Source organism: Calonectris borealis, chromosome 13 (genome assembly GCF_964195595.1).
Source record: "Calonectris borealis chromosome 13, bCalBor7.hap1.2, whole genome shotgun sequence".
Lineage (NCBI taxonomy): Eukaryota > Metazoa > Chordata > Aves > Procellariiformes > Procellariidae > Calonectris > Calonectris borealis.
The window spans coordinates 21,127,529-21,150,740 of NC_134324.1; the positions used below are offsets into that span (position 1 = coordinate 21,127,529).

The window sequence follows — 23,212 nt, forward strand, 5'->3', positions numbered from 1 at the left end:
CAGGTGCTGGTGACACAAGAAGTACTTTTAAACTCTTGAGTCTCAGCTACTGTCAGACTAACATTCAGGATTCAGGACTGAAGCTGACCTGATCAGGGCAGAGACTTAGGTTTAATGATGCCTTCTTATGAACTCTCCCTACTAGATTATGACCCCCTGATACGGATAGTTGTGGGACCAGCTTTTCTTTAGAGGCTTCTGGTATGTTGGCTGTTCTTAGCCTAAATTTAGAAAACAGGCCTTTTGAATTTTGAGTTCACTGCTTGTGGGTTCTTCAGGTCCAGGGGTTCATACACAATCTCCTTCTCTTTCAGCATTTAAAGGGGTTCAGACTGCCCTTTAGCAGGTTCAGGTCGGAAATTTCCAATTACCTTTTTTTCTTTTTCCTCCTAAATATGATTGCACATTCTTCCAGGAAGAATGTGAGGGAGGGAGAAGGGAGGGAAGAAGGAAAGCAATGAACTATTGAGCGTAAGAAGTGGATGCTTTCCTTCCCTAGTAATCTAAAAAAAAGTGCCAACAGCCCAGAACCAAAATGCTTCTTCATATTAATTTTCTTATTAGTTAATTTGTCATGGCAATTTTAGGAGAGTTGCTAAAGCAGAGGTCATAATTACAGCTGAAACACTGGATACATTTGAGTGCATCAATTATAACATTAACTTGGTTCATAATGTAACTGTAAAAGCAGAAGAATTTTCTGAGCAAAGCGCAGCCAGATGCAAAGAGGTAACACAAAAGAGCTGGCTGTATAAATGTAACTACTCTCGCTTAACTACACTGGCAAAACAGAATGGAGTCAAAGACATTTTAACATGAAGGAATAATTGCCCTTTTAACATTTGTCTCTGCTCATTTAACATGTATAAAAAGGCAAAAATGTACTTAGAATAATATAGCTAATAGTGCAGCCAGCACGTTTAGGACTCCTAAAATAGTTTTTGTACCTTTTAAAAGGAAATGGTATCAATATCACACTGACAGATGAGTTTGCAGGGACTTTCTATTTAAATCCAAAGGTCCAATACACGAGCTCACAATTTTTTCGAGGACACAGCTAAAAGCAAGTTGGTATTTCAAACTATTCCTCTGGATGAAGGAGCTGAGACATGACACAAAGGCATTTCAGCATGACCTCTGATTGCTTCTGACTTTTCCAAACTGTTCTTTATTACATGAACATCATGGCCTAAGTCTGTTAACTTGATTTGAAGATGGGTCTTAAAATGTTTAGAAACAGGCAGACACGTTAACTTTTTGCCAATATCCAGCAGTGGGGGTGGCTGGTTGTGATGGGAAAGCCTCCCCTGCCTAGAGAGCAGATTTGCACAGTTGTTCGCAATTCTCTTCTGCATGCTGGCTGGACACAGCAGCCCAGGGGCTCTCTGCTAGCGTTTAGCATAGGCTGCATGTAAAAGCAGGGTCTTCTGCTTCATCTCACATCTATTTTTAAAGCAACTTGTTAGGGTCATATTTTGGCCCTTTATAAACTGATAGTCTATCCTTGCTTGGAAAACAGTAGTTTCTTCAGAGCAGCCTAGCATCATAGGTAAAAGAGAAACAGAAGATTTCAGAGGTATCTAATGAAGCTGGGTATCTGGGAAGGCTGGAGTTGTTTGGGTTAGGCATCAGAAGATGAAGATGAAACACAGCAGAGTTGTATACAGAATAGTACAGATAAGTTACGCCAGGCAGTCACATTTAGCCTTCCTCATTACATGATAATTCAATGCAGCAAATGAAAACTGATTAAGAAAGTATTTTTACCGTATAATTAGCCTGAAGATTTCATTGGTATTGGACAATATTAGAGCCAGGTCTTGGAACCAGTCAAATCAAGAAAAAAAAAGTCTCCACATAAGAACAAGGATGGAAAACATTAGTGTCAGTATGCAATTTATTTTTCTGATATTTGGCAGAAAGCTAAATGTCCATGTAATCCTTTGAAGTTCTAAGAAGTGTTAGAATATGGTATAATGGCATATATACCAGCCTTTTCCAGCTCAGGGCTGTTCAATAAACAACAACAACCTTTACCAGTTGTGTTGCAAAAGGTTTTGAAGCCATTATCAACGTTATAAATCTTCATGTTTCAGAGCATATTGCAACCTGTAAGTGACATAGGTCAGAAGGGAACTTCTGTGAGCATGCTGTTTCAGAACTACTCCTATATAAGATTTTATGCACCTCTCAGAATTGTCTGACATTGGTCCTTATCAGGAGCAGACCTTAGATCAGCCAGGTTTAATCCAAGTGGGTCTGATCTGTACTCAAAGAGATACATTCCTGTCAGCATTCTTTTGTGTGCTGTCATATAGGTCTTTGTAGTTAGCCTGTAAGTTTCTGTAGTTCTTACAGAGCACATAAACAAAGCTGTACTTCCTTTGTACGTGTGGTTTGGCTATGAGTTTAAATCTCAGTGTGTGACTGTATAAATCTGTGGATGCACAGCTCTTCTAGTAATTTGTGTGTGAGAAAGAGAAAGAAGAAGATTGTTAACATTTTAAGATTTGTTCGTGAATCTTACAATTTCCAGCATTTTTTTGTATTGCTCACAGTTTAAAGACCAACCTTTCAAGTCTGTAATTTTCTCACTGGTTCTGAACGTTGGGAGAAAAAAGACGTAATCTGTTCCTGCTTTGATGCTGTTACAGAGCTGCCTCTTCAGGGAGCAGCAACTATCTTAAAGCTTTTCCCTTTGAAAAACTAACTCACCACTATGCAGCCTTCTGGATTTTAAGAAGGCACCACAGCAGGACTGCTTGCTAAATAGTTTTCTATAAAAGCCTTGCCATTTTGGAGTCAATGAGCTTTGTGAAATTTTCTCCTCTTTTCCTCTCTGCCTGCATACATGCTTGGGTGGGACTAAACAAGGTTGCTTTGGGGAAGTGCTTGTCCTGGTTATTAGGAGCTGGGCTAAAAGAAGTAGTACCGTTCTACCAGGGCAAAACTAACACAATAGCACAGGAAAACTAGAAAGCGCGTAAGTGGCCAAGGAGCAGACTCCAGCTACTTGATTTACACCTGTGTAATTACACTAACTGTAGTGAAGTTACTGCTGATTCATACCAAGAAAAGAATCAGGCCAAGCACGCAGCTCCAGCTGAAGTCAAACATAAGGAAGTTTGCAGGAGGCCATGTGTGTCTTGTCTGTGTGTCTCTTTGAAAAAGAGAGACAGGAGGAAAGTGCTTCAGGCCATCCTCTGGCTTCAAAACATGTGCATACGCTAACTTGGAGCATCAGATGTTTATAAATGTGGAAGGTGCTTTTGAGGATGAGCTCTGATGTGCATTCTCACCATAAATGGAACATGACAGTGAAGAATCTACACAGTATTAAAGCTCCAGCATGCTCGTTTGTCATTTTCTTGCCTATAGTTTAAAAACTATATATTGAAGAGAATAATTTGATTCCTTTATATCAGATGGAAGCCTCCTACTAGCAGGCTTGCTTTTCTTAGTAGACTTTTCACAAACTTCTGATTAGTAATCTACAGATCTGTAGGACTACAGATTATAAATCTTGGCTGTAGACATTTTCAGATAACTCTATTCTTGCCTTTCCTTTACTTTTTATTTAAAAATCATGTTTTCACTATGTTTAGCATTGTTGAAAGAGGTCCAGTGTCAGTATGGAAAACAAACGTACTGAGTAGCTACAAAACAGACAGCAAGTGGGGAAACTTCTACCCAATGCTCAATCAATCTACTTCAGTCTTAATCAAAGAGTCAGGATGAGAAGGATGATCACTCTCCAAACAAATTAATAAGCTTTTCAGGTGAATTTTCAAAACTGGACTGCTTGAAAAGCAGCTATTCTCTTTGATCTGTAATTTTGATTTTGACAGTTTCTTACAAGCAAGTTATGAATTCTCTCTTTCAAGTTACTGTACCTTGACATAGGCAACAATTTTAAGGGAGATAGTTGCAAGATAGAGGGAGTTCATTGCAAAATCCATCAGATTCCACCAGTCATGTACGTACTCATTGAATCCACCATCCCACATTTCCTTGATTTCTCCCCAGATAAAACCTGTAGAAAGAGAAAGAGTTCATTGTCATGATGAGGTATTATTTGCCATTAAAGCACTGTGTATATCATAGAATCATAGAATCATTAAGGTTGGAAAAGACCTCTAAGATCATCGTGTCCAACCGTCAACCCAACACACCATGCCCAGTACACATGCCCATGTCCTTAAGGGCCTCATCCACACGTCTTTTAAATACTTCCAGGGATGGTGACTCCACCACTTCCCTGGACAAATCTGATGTAATAAAAGACAATTCTAAATTAACACCTTGGAAAAAATGTCTCATCCCTCCTGTCTTCTACAAAGTATAATACTGCTGATCATAAGACATTTTACAGCTCTGTGGGAATGTAGTCTAGAGAGATATGAAAAAGACCTAGGTTTCCTATCCAGGCCTCCAGATACACACATAAGGAGACTGCTTGAAACATATGTTAATTATAACTAGTATGAGGGGATTGGCTCATATGAAATTTGTTCTACATGAATAAACTATTTAAGCAACTGGATTTGGTATGGTTTCTAATAGATTGTCTGATCTCATAGAAACTATAAGTAATCCATTGCTCAGTTGGACAGTCCTGATTCTCCCTGACTTTCTCTGCAGAACATGCAACGCTAGTACCAGCTTCTGCGTGGCAGTACATTTCCTCCCTGACCTGGAAATATCACACTAAAGAAGGAAGAAGTGAATTCATTCTCTTTGCTTAGTCACTGTATTTATGCATCTTGCTGCACAAAAAGCCCATAGGGACTATTTGTGAAAAAAGGTAGGACTCAGCACAAAAAAGGGCACTGCAGCCTGGCATCGCATCTCTCTGAGCAATGACTCGCCTAATGTCAAATATGGCTACGGGTTTTGCAAGGTGAATGTTCCCGAGGATACAGCCAGAGCCCGTCGTCTCAACTCTGAAATGCCTTCTGGTAATAATTTTTGGCACTTGCTAACCTTCACTATACCTCCTTGCAGCAGGAGGGGTAGCTTCTGAAGTTCACTACCAGACTGCTAAACTCACCTGGCATACAATTCTAATTTTAAGTAATTTATATGTCCTTTATTATGTAGAACTGTTCAAGTATTTTTGAAAGCCTAAGTCCCATTAAAAAGCAAATGGCAGCTAGGCTCCTTCAACACCAATATGCTTCTGAGAATGTTTTTAGAGCCCCCAGATATTTTGAATTACCCAGTTTACAACGTTATCCTTGAATGAAGACCTGAAACATGTGTGAAAAGAAAAAAACCCAACAAAATACACCTCCAGGTGCATTACCAATATAGCTACCCAAATTGCTACTCATACCTAACCACAGGATACTGCAGTGGTCACTGAAATGTTATTTGCAACTCAAGTTTTAGGACCTGAAAGTTCAATCTGAAGAGCAGATAATGATGAAATGAACTGCTGCAAACATCCAAATATCAATCTTAGCTCTTCCGCTGCCAGCCAGCAGGTCAATGGTCAGGCAAGCATAATGTCAAGGCCAATAAGGTAATTTTATTACAGCTTCCTCCAAATCTTTGCATGCGCACAAAAACATAAAATAAAATAAATCAATGGAGAGGAGCCTGTTGAAGAACTCATACACTGGATTTATAGTGAGTTATCATTGCTCGTTACTATAGTTACAGCAATGCTGTGTGTGCCTGTTCTCTCTCTCCTTTTATAGTGGAAAATATTTCTTAAATAACAACCTTTAATCTGGTGAAACTGTTCTAATTTCTCCATTTAATAAACAGTCCCACAGTATCCCTATTTATCCGAAACAAAGGAACTCAAAAAGAAGAGCAGACAGCTGTAAGAGGTGATTTTGAAAGGGGTTTTTTAATGGATTATCCTTCTTTCATCTGCAAATCAATTTTGCTGAAATGCCTACCATTTCCTTCAATTTTAACCATGAAGTTAAGAATAAAGTGAAGAGATCACCTAAGCTCAGAACAGACATTTAACTTTCTCAGCTTATTCTGAAGTTTCTACCAACATGTGCATTTCAATGCCATAAATTAGTTCAATAAGATAATGAGGCTTGAGTTACCATTTGTAAGTTGTGGTAGAGCTATGCAAGGAGCAAAGAGCCCTGGGTCATGATGGAAAGTGATTTGTGAACATGTTTGCAACTCTTACTTTCTTTCCTTGTTTTCCATCAGCAATTTTAGGTTTGGCGTGGGGAACAGCTAGGTTCGTTCAGCACAGAACCAGCCTGATCCAGAGCCACCACAGAAACGAGGAGCTGGGGCCCGGTGTTACCAGGAGAGGGGAGCCAGCAGGCACAGAAAAGCAGAGGTGGACCTGTGAGAAGCATTGAGGAGCCGTAAGGAGAGCTCCAGAGATTGAGGTTTGTGAGAGGTGTCCTCAGAAAGCATCAGCGTGGCTTTCCAGGCCGCTGACGCCTACTAGATAGTTGCAATTCACCGTTAGCTGACCTCTGGGGTTTTGCACTGAACTGACATGGGCTGTACAGACAGAGGCTGCCGGAGAGCTATAAAGGTGTGGAGACCATTGCCCGTGAGCAGGCCCCCTCGTAACACCCCAGCTCACAGTGGTGCTACATGTTAATGGCACAGCAAGGGAGACGGGAGCTTAGAGGAGAGATCATGCTTCTAATGGAGTCCACAGTCCAGAGGTTTTCACTTGCTGTTGTGCTGGAGCTCAGTTTGGAAGGGTAAATACTTCTCCCTCATCAAAAATATATCCAACTATGCTTCTCTGCTTTTCTCCCTCAGTGGCTCATCTGCTTTCTCCCACCCCATCTCACTACCTCACCCATACATCCCGCCCTCAGGAACATGGACACCTCCTTTTCTTCACAGTGGTGGTTGCCCAAGCCAGACTGGAATAAGAACCTCACGTTTAACCTCCTGATAATAAATATTCCCTCCTTCTCCTGCTTATATTAGAGCACTCGGTATTGATTTCGTCAGTGTTTGTCAGCACAGAGGCATACACAGCACAGAGTGAGATTTATCTTCCCTTTTCTGCCTTCCTGGAGGCTGTTTGGAAGTCTGGGAGCCCAGGAATAAACGTGCCTGGTACTTGCGCTGGCTCCGGGTGCAGATCAGTGAGAAGGCGAGAGCAGAGTCAGGCTCTCGCCTGCCTTCTGCCACGTACCAGCCGGCAGAACTAAGCCAGCACGCGAAGTGACACTATTTGTTACTAGCGTGACCCAGAAGCTAATTCCTAACCCGTTACTCGCACAGAGCGTGGGGGAAGCAGGGAGAGCTGCATTTGCTGCGGTTTTCTCAGGGTCATGTCTAAAGGCATGTCAGATGGCAATATGAACAGCAGAAGAGCCCTAGGCCAACAGGATCTGTTGTTCCAGAAGGAGCCCAGCTGTTTTATGCAGTTACTGAAGCTGGCTGCCAAATCTCTTTACACGCTGATGATGCTGAGATCGGGAATGAGTCTCCACACAGTTGCCATGGGTGCGCGTCAGGCGACTGTGGCTCAGGCATCTTTGTGTGTCTGATTTACCTAGAACCCAGGGCAGGATCATCCACTCCACGATGGTGGGAGGTGGTCCCTGCATGTGAAGGTCAGTCCTGACGATGTGCTGCGACGCCAGCAGGAGCATGAAGAGGAAGGTTAGGTAAGAGCCAGTGTGGCAGATAAACTTTATAAATGGCTTTTTAATGAACAGTCCCAGCCTGCTCTTCGGTGCAATCAGATATGCCACGGATAGCACAGGAAATAGCAGTCCAATGGTGACACAGGTCAAGAGTTTTACTGCCCAGTGTTTCCGCCTCCATCCTGGAAAACCGTCATACCAAAGTGTTGCTAGTAGCTGCTGGCAGTTTGGCTGAGCAACAAACTGAGGAGGGAAAAAAAAGAAAGATTATTACTGACTGCTACTTCATGTGCACGCCCCCTCACGTATGTGTTAGAGCCCACACAGACCCTCATATTAAGTTTGGGGCCGGCTGTGGGGTGGAAAAGCATATTTTGGAGACAGGGGGAAGAAAGGAGGGAAATTTCACTCTTATTTTCTACATAGGGTTTAAGATTTCTTCTATGATGTTTTTTCTATTTGAAGCATCCTTATGTAGATCAGTCACTCACCACACATGAAGCCTTGTGCAAAAGTGATACAACGAAAATTACTACGAGCTTTTTCTCTTCCCATGTGTTTCTCTTTCAGCATGTTTCTTTTCAGAATGTTTCAGGTTTCGACTGCCTCAAACAAATCACTGTCAGCATCTTTAAGAAGTGACTAAAAGATGAAACAGGAGGGAAAAGGTGTAAAGCTCTGGGAGTGTGTGTGTGTGTGAGAGAGGGAGAGAGAGAGAGGGAGAGAGAATGTCTCCAGAAGTGTGTGGGGTGCTGCACGTGGTTTTGTGCAAGGAGGCCAGCATATGTGTGTGTGGGATGGGCTGGGCATGAGACAGCATGCAGTAATGTAAAGTTCAGCCAGGTGACATCTGTTGGGAAGCAGGACAGCACATTTGTAAACGTGCCTCGCTATTAAGAAAGAGAGCAGTTGTAAAATGTAAGAGATTAAGCAGAGGCAAAAAGAAATCTTTGATCACAGTACCAAAAATAACACCTGAAAGTTTACTTTCACTCTGTAAAAAATAGCATTATGATAGTGATTTATTGCATCTCAGTGACTCCATACCACAATGCTCAGGTTGCAACTACTTCAGAGTGTTCTAATACCTACCAGCCTTTGGAATTTCAAACTCAAGCCACAATATTTCTGGTCTATGCCAGAAGACTTTATGTTCCCGATTATACCTGGACAGCCCCATGGTTTTCAAAGCTTTTCAGACCCACAGCTAATTAGAGATGGCTGCAAAACCAAGACAACTGTGTTTTTCTTTACATATTTGATTTCTAATCTATCTTAATGAAGTTATACTTCTGATCTACTAAATTCAGATTTCTCACTGGGCTCTGCAAGTTTGAAAGAAAATCTCAACTGTTGTTCTGAGGATGCTTGTTATACTTACTTTGCTTTAATTAAACCAGAAAAACTGTCCTAGCATGGATACAGTTACCGATAAGCATACTCCTGTAGCAATATAACTACATCTATCGGGCACAGCTATATCACAAAGAATCACGCTTCCAATGGACACAATAGGACTAGCAGCATTTATCAAGGAGAAGAGACCTCTTATAAAGGAGACTCAAAGCGGTGAGTTATCTGAAGATGACAGTACTGTTTATTACACTTAGCTTGTCTATATTTAAACGGGATCTCTGGGAGGGATGTAGTGCCACCACGCTCTTCTTCCCCCTCAGGGAAGATTTTATCAGGCAAAGCACTCTTTCACTACTACAATTTAAACCTTGGAAGGACTATGCCATGGTAGCAAAGGGACCGGCTTCTGAATACAAGAGTCTTACTGTTTTGCCACCCCAAATTGGTATGATTTTTCAACACTGGCAGAAGCCCCTATGTAGACACTACCGCATTCAGTGTAGACATAGCCTGGGCTAATATTGAATTAGCCATCACATATGCATTTATGAGACAGTTACAAGGCTCTTCTCATCATGTCTAAAGATACCTAGGACTCCCCGTAGGTCTTAGTCACCAGGAGATCAGATTTGGTGTGAAAGAGACAATTTCTTAATAAAAGCTTTAGCACGCACCCGTATCTTTTAAATATTTGCTCACCGCTAAAACTGCCCAATATTGGGAGGTCCTTTCATGCGGAGTTCTCTGACTGCCCTATACAAGCAAAGCGCTATCACTGCCAGGTTCAAAATGACTAAACCAAGGTCAAGTGAAAGCAAAAATTAGTTGCTCAGTCTGATAAACTCATTAATTTCTGTAGGTATTTTTAGATTTTGTGAATATATTTTATATGCTATATCAGGCTGTTTATACCAGAATCAGACCATTTTTGAACTGGGTAGTTCAAATATATGGACTGACCAAAATTAATATTGAAAATAAGATCTTCAAGAGGAATATATAGCATTTATGAAGCTGGATGTTTACGTGTTATTACTATAATAAACATGACTGCTGCATCTAACATACAAGTGACACCATGCTCCAGAGGGCATCAGAAAAGAAAATCAGAAACACATTTGATTTGGAATCCACCTATGCATGCATGTAGCAGAAACTGGACAATAGTTGATATGGTGATGATCTCCAGAAAAAGCCAAGACCTGTTGCTTGTAACGATCAGAAAACATTATTGTAAGATTCCAAGTCTGGGGACAGTGATGAAAGAAACAATTCTACAGAAACTGAAAAAACATCGAGCATCGATTGTCGTTTGGTTGGTTGTTTTTTAATCTATGATTTCAGAAGGGTCAGCACATTTTGCTAAAAGCTAGAAGAAACAGAAGGTTACACTGCTGTATTTTCTCATTTAAGCTCACAAAGAGCTGTGGCCGGATGTGTTCTGCGGTAATTTACATCGTCATAGATGCTGCTGTTTCTCAGAGATGAGGTACAACTTTTTTTTTTTTTTGAGGGGGAAAATGTATAAACACATTTTCTCTTTATCACATATGATAGAAAGCTCTAAGGGGAGAATAAAACTGTTTTTCCCTTGACTCAAAGTCAGAGTCATTTGAGAAATCAAATGACTATATGTTCCTCTGGTTGCTGTGCAACTTGCAAGCATCTTAAAAGTGCCTCTTCTCTGCCTAATAGCTCATTTTTAAAATCTGCTTTCTATGTTGTATCTGATGTTAGTTTTTCAAATGGAGAGAAATTCACACATCATGAAAGAGCAGCTTTAAAGACCAGCTTGGCAAAAAGGGAATGGAAACGGAAAAAGCCATCACATTTTCCAATCAAGCCCATCCCAACTTCACTGAAAACGGCCCAAGGGAAATTTAAGCACACCACAGAAAGAAACTCTCCCTAATGTCACAAACCATCAAATGCTGTCTTTATTAAAGGTAAGGCTAAGCACTTACCAATGCAAGTTTTTACTAACTCGTATTAGTCCAACTTATTAACCACAGATTTGAAATTAGTAAATACTGCAGCTTAGATCTCAAGTAGTGCAAGGACTACAGCTGGCTGAAAAACAAAATTTCCAGTGTGCAGAAACACTGGAATTCTGAATTATAATGAAGAAGTCAACTAAGCCCTTGGTGTGCTGGCTAAAGAACCAATTGCTTTTCAGTAACTTTGTGTTAACTTGAAAGAATACAGAAACTAGCCATTTCCCTAAGTAGTCCTGTGAATGTCGGCCTCATCTTTGCCTCTAGGTGTTGTTACCTAGACTAAACCATCAAATTCATTGACTAGACTAAACCATTGAATGCTAAACATTAAAGATTGTCTAGGATTCATACTGCTAAATCAATGCACATTGATTTATAAAATAAATATATAAAAATATATAAATATAAAAACATGAAGAAGCTCAGCTTTAGCCCTTTTAGGCGTGAAGTAGCCTGAAACTGTAATAATATCATGGTACTTTTGTTATCATCCATAATTTCAAATTTCTTCATAAAGTTAAGGAAACAATCTTATTTCTGCTTTGCAAACAGACAGAACTGAGATCTGGAAAAGCAAGTTGACTTCTCCAGCAGTACTTATGCCAAGGCCTTTCCCGAGTACAAGTTCAATTTCCGTGTAAGTAGGGAACCAAGTACGTTTTTTCACCTTTTTGCAAAGCCTTTCATTTGCCATAGATAGAAATAGCGCATGTGTATATTTTAGTCTTTTATCATTTCACGTGAACATACTGTATGTGACAGGATTTGGTATCAGTTAGTTTCTGCACAATGAGAAGAAGAGATCATGATAATTTACAAAACTGCGTATTGTCCCAGTTTTGTAGATGGTGCAGAATCAGAGGCAGATGTACTGTACCAGAATCTCTCTATTTGTTTAAGGAGATAAGCATATGACTTGCAAACGATGTATTTCTCCAATACATAACAAGCACTGTATCAAGCATTTTTTTCAAGGACTGCTGCATTATAGGAGCCTCCAATCTCTCTCACAAATGGCAGCACAAGACATCATCCCACAGACATGATGGAGAATGTTCTGACAGCTGCGTTAATGAAAAGAAATGCTTCCAAAAGGTGGCATTTATACTCAATTCAGCTAATGTATGAACTAAACATTCAATGCTATGAAGCCTTTAGTAGTGCTGGCGTAACATTGTCCAGGATTGTCCCTACCTGTAGACAAAGCCTGTAGATGCATTTCTAGGGGAGGTAATCCAAAGAGCAAGCTCCTTCTCCATTACCTGTTAAGCAGAACCTGTTCCTACCTGAAGATACAGTTCACTTAATGACTGGGAGATAAAATACAACTCAGAGTACCTTCTTGTGAGGACAACGCCACTGTGTCACCGGTGGGCAAGATGCTCAGTCTCCTGGCTTCTGAAAATGGCGATAAGTATCTTTGCCTTTCCAAGAAGTGAGATCAGCAACTTCAGTCATGGTTGGGAAGCACTTTGAGGGTAGAGACTACTGCAATACAGAGTCTTTTGTGTTCTCTCTTTCTTCTTTCAGTCTTGCCAGGGTCTTTGTGTAACATTTGGCTTGCAGCTGGATTGTGCTATTAGAGAATTTCATTTTCAGTGCTCACCATACTCATTGTCACCTGATCCTCTACCACGGGGAAAATTTTTAAGGGAAAAAAACAGCTGCTGGATGGAGTGTCTTTTTCTTAATATCTAATCTTTACTGATATTTTTATGTCACCTAAATTCTACTTCTTGGGAATTAAATGCTTTCTGCATGCTGTGCCATTAATATAAATATCCAACACAGAAATTATGTTCCACCCCCCCTCCCCTTATCTATGGGGAAATCCCTTATCTCTCACAGTCATAAGTAATTTAGGATCAGACACAGATGGGCTGAGATGTGAATGCCTCAGGGAGCAACTGAAATAGCTCCCTGATAGACATCACAGGGGCTGAGCACAGTATCTCTCTGCGTTTATCCTGATTATCGTGAAGGCTGCCAACAGGCTCTTCTGTTTGGAGTTTGTTGGAATTCTTTTCTGTACTCTTGCTGCGGATGGTGATACTGAATGCTCTTCATAGATGAATAAGCACTAATTTGTAACTGCAGAGCCCTGTGTTAATAAGCAGGACTGAGTTCTTCTATCAGTCAGCTACATCAGCTCCCAATGAGGCTACCACTGAGAGCCAAATGTCACATGGGAGCCATGAAATTACCTTTAGTTCCCCTGTCTGACACTCATTTCAATAGGTTAGACCCCACCAACAGCACTGTATCCCACAGCATCTAAAACATGGCAGCTGAATACCTGCAATACTGTGTTTGGGGGTATTACTATATGCTGCTGCCCTCTACAATTAAAGCTATTCTGGCTTTCGAAAGGCAGATTTTCACATGAACTGAGCTAGATTTTGCAGTCTGTGTGACAATCAGGCAACTGCAGTGTCTGACGTAGTATAGCATAAGTATATATTTTAGCTAGTTTAGTAAAGAATGTAGATTTTCTGTGAATCCAATACTGTCATGAAAAGGATAAATGCCATTGCCATTCTCCACTCAGCAGAAAGCCCTGTCCCATCCTGCAGAGGTACTGCCTTGCGCCCTTTCTCTGGCAGACTGAAGGGAGACGTCTCTGAAGACACACGTCTACCCCCAGTGCTGGCGAGCACGGTGTGGCCAGGCAGGGCTGGGAGCAGCAGGTCTATGCCCCTCTTCATCCCAGGGTGCTAGCAGGGGTCACCTACCCAGGCACAGAAGTACCTACTCCACACACATCAATACAACTGCAGGTGGACTGGGGAGAACACAGCCTTTCGTACTTGAATTTTCAGAATCAATTGGCTAGAATTTCTTTCCTCCCGTGAAGATATAGGAAACTCCTACACTGTCAGTCCTACCACAGGCTTGGGTTTATCCATCAATGCCAAATCTTAATGTCTTAACCCACAAAGCTTAATACACGCTGTCCAATAGCCCAAACATGCTGTAACGCTTGGCACAACGTCAACAGGCACAGGGATCACACTGTGCAATGAAGTGATCCTCTTTAGTCTAACTTCGACTTCAGGAACATGAAATGACATGCAAAGAAATGAACTTTGAAAATCCATCTTCTTCCTGCACTCCCAGATCCTGCAGATGCTCCTGCTCAAACCAAGTAGCACAACACACTTCCAGGGCAACAGACAAACCACTCTGCCTCCATTTTGTACCAAGGACAGGATCTTGTGAGAAAGAAAGGAAATGCAGTTGTTATGTCAGTTTGATTGCTCTGAAAGGAAATTCCAGTGAGAAATACTCAAAAAGCTGCATTTCTAAATTAGCCCAAGACAGAAGAGAGAAACTATCTGTGGCCTAATTTGATGTCTGCTGCAGAGAGCCATAAGCCTTATGAGATCAGATATTCTACAGAAGAAATACCAGCCTCCTCAAGTTTGCAACATTACAAACAGTGAGATGAATAAGAAAATTCTCTTTTGTAGCACATTTCTTTTTAAAGTTCAACCTTGTTAATGACTGCAAAGTTATTCTGCTGCTGAATTGCGAGCTGCAGAGGGTAAACACCTAATGGTTGTTCATCCTGTTAATTAAGTACTTTCTGCAACAGGAAAAAAAGGAAGAAATGAGATAAAGAAGTTGGAGGGGAGGCTGTATAACTCGGGGAGAAGGGACTACAACTCAACGTTCCTCATCAGGCACTTCCAAGAGATAATAGTTTTTTCTCAGGAAAATACAGGATGAATATCCTATCAAAAACACAGCTGCTACTCACATGCCTGTTACTAATAACAGTGAAGCACTGATGCAAAAACAAATGGCAGCCGTCCCTGCCATTAAGAAGATCACTAGCTGAGCTGGAAAGGTCCTTCAGGAAAACCAGGTGCTACCAAAATTGCTCAGTCCCTCTGCTGGTAAATAAAACAAACTCCAGATCCTCCACAGATGAACATATGGCCTCAAAGTATACAGAATTTTGTCTTAAAATATTTTAAGTGATGATGACACATGAATCTTAACTAAAGGTCTCCTATCCATAATACATCTCTTGATGGTAGCAGACATGAACTCGGCTTGAGCAGTAGAAATTCACCAGTGATGTGAATGCTGGCGAAACACAAGACTGAATAACCTCTAAAAGCCTGCTACAGTTCCATCAAAATTAATACTTCTCACAAATTTATGTTGGATTGGTTTAAATATTTAAATAAAAGAGGTCCCACATATTCAAGGACAAAGGTAGAAGCTTGTAAATCCTGGGTATCTACCCATGGAAGAAACAATTAGCAAAGTATTTAAGCTTGAAATTAAATCCATCTCTACTCAGAGTGCTTAAATGTGTGTTTAGCTATAGGTTTGTATTTATGGCCTGTGTCAGCAGGATTTAAGTGCAGGCATAAATTCTGCACTGAATAAAGGCAAGCTGCTGAACGGTGCTTCTGGAGGCCAACCTCTGTTAGCAAACACCCCACCAGAACATGGTTCGTCTGGGTCACACCCTGAGCAAGAGTCCAGATGTAAGCAAAAATTTTCAGCATTTATTTTAGCAGACAGAAGACTACAGTTGATAAATAAATTCCTGTAGGAAGTATTTCAGCCAACATGCCAGGATACAGTTCTGTTACAAAGATTAAGTAGGCATAGACTGGGTTTCCAAAGGCGGAGTGCTGCAGTACAAGCAAGTGCTGAGTATGAGCGATATACCTAAGAAAGATAGTCAGTTAATGCACAACACACTAACTGGTTTCCAAGAGCTGAACAGCGGATATCGAACACATCCTACAGAAACACTGAAAACACACTCAGGCTAAAAACTGTTTAGAGACAAATCTTGCAGAGTTTCCTAAGTCCTCTTGCAGGCAGCACTTCAAGAGTTACAGATCTTGCAAAGGAATACCAGGAGCTCTCACAGGCTTTAGCTGAAGTGGAGAAAGTATTGACTTTTAAGTAAAAGTCTGGGTTTATTCTCCCTAGTAAATTTCTAACATTTACATTAAATAAGTGATAAGTAAAGCAAACACGAGAATTTTAAAAGTAATTCACAAGTATTTTTAAATACATACCTACTTTACCCTATTAGTGTTAATAAAAAGTTCTAAAAACATTTTTCATTTGCTTCCTTTCTCACCTGAGAAATATCTATGCTGAAACTATTTAATTTTGGTTTCTTTTTTCTTTCTACCTTATCTTCTCCTGAATGAGTAAATTTACTCCAATATCCAAGAAAGAACAGACCAGCATACTCACATTCTTGGGAACCTCTAAAGGCTACCTCTGCGTCTGAGTAATATCACTGTTGTAGGGTGAAGAGGACATACATACACTTTGCTGAAGGATACTTACTCAGCCAGCTGGGGTTTATAAAGAAAAAGAACACAAAAACTGCAGTCACAGCTTTTAAATGCCATTCTGCACTAGATCTCAGTTTAGGGGATTATGATTAACCCATCTATCCATCTCACTTTTCTTGGAGTGAAGAACTATGAGGTAACTGTGTTCTCAATCATGAGACACCTAAATGATGATGGATCTGATGTATACATAAGAGGTGAAAGGGGAGTAGAATCTCAGTTCTCTTCTCTATAGGTTCATAACACTCTTCAGTAAGCGATAGAAATACAGCTGAAATTCACTGAAATCAGATAAATAACAATGACCACTTCTATATACAAAAGGGAGAATCCATAGCAATATTTTTTCCACAGAGTTTATTATTTCAGGGTATCATTCAAAGTGAAGTATGAAATAACGTGATATACTCTTCACTACTGACATAAAGCTGATTCTGAAAGGCACTCTAGACCTTCAGACGCGGTAAGACTGAACACTTGGCTTATACAATATACAAGGCGTCACTTCTTTCCAGTTTCTGTTGTCTATAGAAAGCAAATCAATCAAGTCCTGTACTTTAACTTTGGCTTCCCAAGCCTCTTCTCTTGCTGGCAAGAAGACTGATGGGATACATGAAGTTAAGGGAACTGACGAACTCACTAAATCATTCCATTAAAACAGTGGCAAGCTCTTTAGCTTTCAACATATTTCCTGTCTTTGTCCAAGAGATCATTTAAGTCAGAGGCACGAGGCACCAAAAATGACTTAAAGAATGATCCAGGCATTTACTGCCTGCTGCATATTACACTAACACAAGCAGAGTCCTTGTCCTTGACTGACATACCGGTCTGATGTTGTTTTTTCAAATTTGTGCATGGCAAGATTAGTCAGAGATGATTTTGCTGTCAAAAGATAGTCTTCTGCAGTTCTGTTCTGTGACAGCTGCAATATGTGGCTAACCTGCATCAAGTCGGAACATTTTGGTGTTACGTGAATAATATACCAAATAATACTGTTTCCTCAAATAAACATTCAAGTGACTTTGTCAAACTGATGAACCATCAGTTCTCTGCATATTTCTTCTTCTTCTTCTTCCAAGTTTGGAGAGAAGTTACACTGAAATGACACTTGTCCTAATTTTTGTAACACAATGCAGCTGTACAGGTTAAATTTCCATCCTAATTTCCAAAACTGAACAAATAGATCCAGCACCTGCACAAACCCACAGCGTAAGGGCTCCAAGATATGCACCACTCACCCTGCTGCCCCACCAGCGATCAGCAGGAAAGAGTGTTTTAAGGGTGCAAATGTAGGTAAGTCTCCCCACCGGTCACCCCAAAGTCCAGCCGCTGAGACTGTTAATAACAGCTCAGTTGATATCACATGCATGGAAGATTTTGTAATGTGGTCATCTGCCTGTTGGGATTGAGTCTGAGAAAAAACAGCTTCATTTAGCACAGGCCACTGTTCACACGTCAGATGGTAACTTTGCTGCATGCAATAATGAATGAATGAATGCTGTTGGAAAATGAAAAGGTGACATTTGGACATTCAGTGCTTTAGAAATCCCTAAACTTACATTCAGATTTGTGGTGTAGGACAGATCTGGAAGTAGCATAACCGCACCATCCTCACCATTTAATACCATAAGGGATATGGATGTTCCAGGTCACTAGAAAGGGAAAAAGCTTCCATAAGGAGCAGCTCTGCTTTCCCCATCTAGTCCTAATAAAGATCTTTTCATGACACGGTATGATTTCATTCTAGAAATCTGAAAGTAAAAGCCTGTTTATTAATATTCTGAGTTGTGCAGGCTCACCGAAAAGCTAGCTTTTTATTGTGCCTTTAAAGAGCACAATACAAATATTCAGCCCTGTATCATTATATCTCCAGGCAGTGTGGCAAGAAAGCAGACAAAACCACGTGAGAATAACTTAGCACTGCCGGCAAGCAAAGAAAGATCTGTGGCTATCCATCAGGATACCTGAATGGCTTTCAAAACAGGTAAACAAGGTGCAGTAGGTGAGCTTTGATTTTCACAGACCTCGCACTTCATTTTTCAAGCATCTCTGGTATTTTTAAAAGCCCTTTTTATACACTAACTGAAGTGCCTTTAGAAATTCGCCAGGTTTATGTATACTTCCTGGAGAATGATGCTGTGCTTCTAACTGCAGCCACGCAGTTGACGAGAGTCAAGCCATGGCTGAATAATATGTGGTGTGGCAGGAATGATTATTCATTCACTCCAGTACTGTATCTCAGGGGGTACTTGTCTATGTAAATGTCTTGGAAAAAAAGAACTAAAACTTTTGAAGCTTCATCCTGAAGAGAAAACACCAAAGAGCACTGTTTTTAAATTAGAAAAGCAAACAATTCTACTTCTCTCCTTTCCTGTCATTGATTTAGAGTACAGCAAGTAAGAGAGACTAAGGTTAAGGTTTCTGAGAGGGAATTTCACGCACTCCTTTGATCTAATTCAGTGAAAGTGCTAAGCAATACAGTCACAGGTAAAATACATTTTTTTCTGAGTGCCTTGCATTGTGTGTGTTTCCTACAGACATATAAGCTAAACCTGCATATCTGCAATTATCAGTACCAGAAAAATGCAAAGCACTAAAAACCCACTACTGTGATGTTTCACTTCATTTTGAAGATGTGAATGACCTGTGATGGAAAGCAGGAATAGGCTGAATGTATATTCTTGTGGCTTAGCAGAATGTTACATACAAGGAGAAATCTGCCCTTCTAGACCTGCTTCACTGCTACACCATGGCTGTTTTACATTATTTTGGCAATGTAATAAAAACTTAAAGGACACCAAAATTATATTTGCATTCAGCCTATGCTCTGATTCTCCAATACAGCGATGGTACACTGTACATACAACTGTGCTTTACGTGACTGGCAAGATCCTAAGAGATTACTTTTCCCCATCTTTTCTTAGAAATGCAAACAAATTAACAAATGCAGAGCTAATTTGGTGCCAGAACAGCACAGTGAAGATTGATCCCCAACAGCTGAGCTGTGCCTTTTCTTATTAAGTCTTCAACACCCTTCTCCTTCCAAAATTAGTCATGAATAAAAGAATTTGAAAAGTAATAGTATGAAGACAAATGCCATATACTACAGAACATTTATGAAAAGTCTACTTGCCCCTTAGATCATGAATTCCCGTGATCCTACGAAAAGAATTTCTTTTGAAAGTGGACTGAGAAAAGTGACATGTCTGTGCTGGATCAAACTCATCATGTTTCGCAGTGTACTAGAGCTGACCTCATTTTTTTCTAAGATTTTGTGACTGCCATGCAAACAGCGATCACAATTATTAAATCCTTCGTATCTTCTAAAGAAATGATCAGGGCCCTTTTGTAATTTGAAACTGAGGACATAACCATTCTACACCTAAGATGAGAGGGAGAAGGAGCTTGTGAACATTGCACAGCATGGTTTTAACATTTACTACCATAAAATATACTACAAAGCTACCTCAGGGCACATTTTAATCTTTCCTGTATAATTGAAATTTTTCCTTCCGTGTAAACAGTAATTTACCTTCCAGGATATATAGGCTTATTAAAAACAAACATGAAAGCAAGAAATTTCTCCTCCATTGCTTTGGCCCTCCTCTAAAGGAAAAAGGTCTTCTTCCTCATGAGCGACACGTTTGTCAGTTTATAAAATACTTAACACATGTGATGTTTGGGAGAAATCAAAACTTGTACCTCCCTGGGTTTTTTGTTGAAAATAAAAAGAATGGGAGATTTTTCTACCTTTGTAAAGACGAAACCCGTATCTACGTCATGAGGCAGTGGGATTTACCTGGGGATACAGACTGAGGTGGAGCCTTTGTGATGAAGCCAGTATTTCTCTGGAGGTAGGACTGAACTGCAGTGGTTCCCCTCGCTAATCCAGCCCTCGTCCAGATTGCTCACTGTGAAGACTGAGACACTCAGGCCAGATCAAAAGATGAAGTTGTGTATGCCATGAGTATATTTACTGGATTCAGTGCAGGGAACAGGGATTTGAGTCCGTGGCGGGGCTGATTGCTAATTGTTTGCTAAAACTTAACGTACAAGATCAGATTTTTCTCCAGTGGCTAGGTGCCAAAAGATGCAGCTAATTCATCAGTGGAATTTCAAAATGCCTTAGCAAGATAAGTGTCTAATCTCCAACAGGATGTAGGCACTTTACCAGATTATAGTCTGTTTAAAAACTCATTGCCTACTTACCTGCACATTTAGCAGCCTAACTAGCTTCAAAAAGCTTTCCTCCAAGGGCCCAGTTTGGAGCAAGAACTGCCCATAGATGTCTAGCTTTTCCCATTGGGATTTTTTTCAGTCCTGTATATTCACTGCCGGAGATCGTCAACTTGCACTAGAAATTTGAATGCTGTTACTTTTCTGTACCTGGAACAAACCAGCACCTACTCTTCAGTATGGGAGTCCAATGGGGAGGAAAAAAAAGGCACAGTGCGTTCATCTGAAATGCCTTGGAGAGAAGAACACTGAATAATGTGTCTGGTGAAGAGTACTCTTCAATTCCCAGATCACTTACGCTGGTACAAAGAAAAAGTAACTTTAAGATCTACTCCCTACCCAAAACACACTGGCCCTCCATCCAAAGGCAATAATCTCTTTACCAATACCCTCTTAACAACTTCTCTAGAAAGAATCTTGAAGTTGAATGTATCTGCCTGATTAAGCTGAAATGGAATAATTTCATATTTGGGGGGAAATTTTGAGGTTTATTTCACTCAAAAAGAAAGCAAGCTGTGGGAAATTTGTCTAGCAATTAGTCTAAAATCCATGTGAGATTACACATTCTTTATGCTGAATATAAAGAACTAACAATTGTGGTAACAATTTACAGCCCCAGAAAATAACTAAGGTCCACTTTGGATTTTCATCTTAGGCTACTAGAGATTTGACTTGTAACTTTGTCAACATTAAGATCTAAAAAGCTTCTCCATCCAATCCAATCCTATATAATGTTAAGATATAAAAACTTCAGCAGAATGAGATGATCTACTTTTTAAAAGTCTGCTGTTTCTCTCTGCAGAACTCTCTTTCATGAAACCAAACTTGTTTCTATTTTCCTTCCTGTCCCCAAGAAAAATTCTCTCAGTCTGATACTCTTAAATCATGATTAAAAGGCATTTCTCAGTGTCTCCCTGACAAGTGTTCCTACTCATTTTTTTCAGAAGCTGGCAATGACATTTGTATCTTGCTTGGTGTTTTGTATTAGACTAATTATCATGATAAGAAAACCACTGCCATATTTTGGGGCATACAAACACCATCCTGCAGGATGCATCAGGTATTTGCGAATAATCAGGTAGGATGACGGGGTTCAGTAGTGCTGGTTTCCCAAACTCATTCATTCTGTCCCACCTGCTGGCAACACAGAGCTTGTGCTCATTTGCTATCATTTATATGCTGGAACTGTCATGAATATATCACAAAACATGGAATTTGTCCATATGCTTGGAATTCAGTCAAATATACCGTAAAAAAAGAGATGAAAACTGTCAAGCAAGCAAGCAAAGATTAAAAATTTGTTACTTTAAAATAAAAGAGCTTGAAGACTGTTCAGTACTACATTTCAAATACAGCGAACTCCTTCAGACTTGCAGTTTCTTAATGTGAACACAAGATAAGGAATAGTCACAGATTTGTGCTTGGGTGTCAATAGTGAGTCCGAACTGTGACAAGACATCGAAATCAGCAGTGCTAGTGGTGTCCTGGCTGCTGAAGGGTGTATGTGGGTGCAGCATCTGTGGCTATCAGGCCAATAAAAAAAAAGTAGAGTGTCTGGCCCTTCTTAGATTCCAGGAACATATGACCTGATATACTGTATTACACTTCTCCAGACTAATTCTTCACTACTTGTCCGTGTCCCTAAAGCACTTACGGTGTTACCTAACCCTGTCAGCTAGAGTAAAAAACACAACCTGACATAAAGGCCAGTAAGCCTTGCTGACACTTCACTGGAGTAGCCCAGTAAGAGCAGTAAGTGACCACGTGCTAGATCTCAGAAAGCTTGAGGCTTTGGCTTGTTGCATCAAGGGGCTGGTACTCAGGAGGCATAACAGACCAAAGGGAAGAAAGGAAAATCTGCATCTTTCACTTCTTGGCTATTATACCTCAGACGGCATGAGCAGCTCTTATGGGAGGTGGAATGTGTCGTATCAGGCTGTCCTCATCTGGGTCAATGCATAAAACAAAGCGTCAAATGTGGGGAAGACAGTGAAAAGAGTAATGTGGCAGGCTTTTCCACCACTCCTATCAGCCTCCGGACACAGAAAAATGTAACAGACATTGAAATTCAGTTCCTCAACCGAGCAAGCTAAGTTCCTCCTTCAGATAACCCAGAACATCACTGGCCAACAGTAAAATATCATCTACTAAATTCTGTCCAGGTTTGAAAAGAGAAAGAAAATCCAGAGCCAACTAATGAAACGGTTGTCAGCATTCTCCTTGGGTTCGTGGCCTGTATTGAATCAACTTATAAATCTCTGGATTTGCAGGGCTTCTGAAAGGCTCTGTGCCCTTCAGCTGAAGTATGTCTTTCCTTTCTGGTAATATGGGCAGGAGTTTGAATTTCTGGGAATTGCTTCTCAGTTCCTAAAGCACAGATGAATCAAGGAGCAAGAATCAACCTGAGGTGTCTCAGGTGCGAAGAAGTATTTGCATGACATGATCCACTTCCTAGCATCACATGAGCATCTCCACCTAACAAAATTGCTGGTAACATGGAGACCTGGGACAATGAGAGTGCTCTTGATCTCTCCTGCTCTCTTTTGCTGCTGTCGTTTCTCTGGCCCTTGTGAGTTAAGTGTTGAATGGGTGCTAGGAAGTGTTTGGTGGCTGGAGGAAATGAATTGTCTATTACATTATTTCCTGCAGTCAAGACCTTCATAAGCCAGGCAACCCCTTCCAGCTTTTG

At 40.5% G+C, this 23,212-nt stretch overlaps 1 protein-coding gene across 1 annotated transcript in view; it reads right to left on the bottom strand.

The window, feature by feature from the left end:
• Positions 1-23,212, bottom strand: part of TRPC5 (transient receptor potential cation channel subfamily C member 5) — a 66,104-nt gene that overhangs the window by 25,212 nt on the left and 17,680 nt on the right. The window contains exons 3-4 of the mRNA XM_075161821.1: positions 7,505-7,841; positions 3,894-4,033 (exon numbers count right to left, since the gene is read on the bottom strand). Of these exons, the coding sequence (XP_075017922.1) occupies positions 3,894-4,033; positions 7,505-7,841 (477 nt within the window). The remainder of the gene's footprint in view (positions 1-3,893; positions 4,034-7,504; positions 7,842-23,212) is intronic.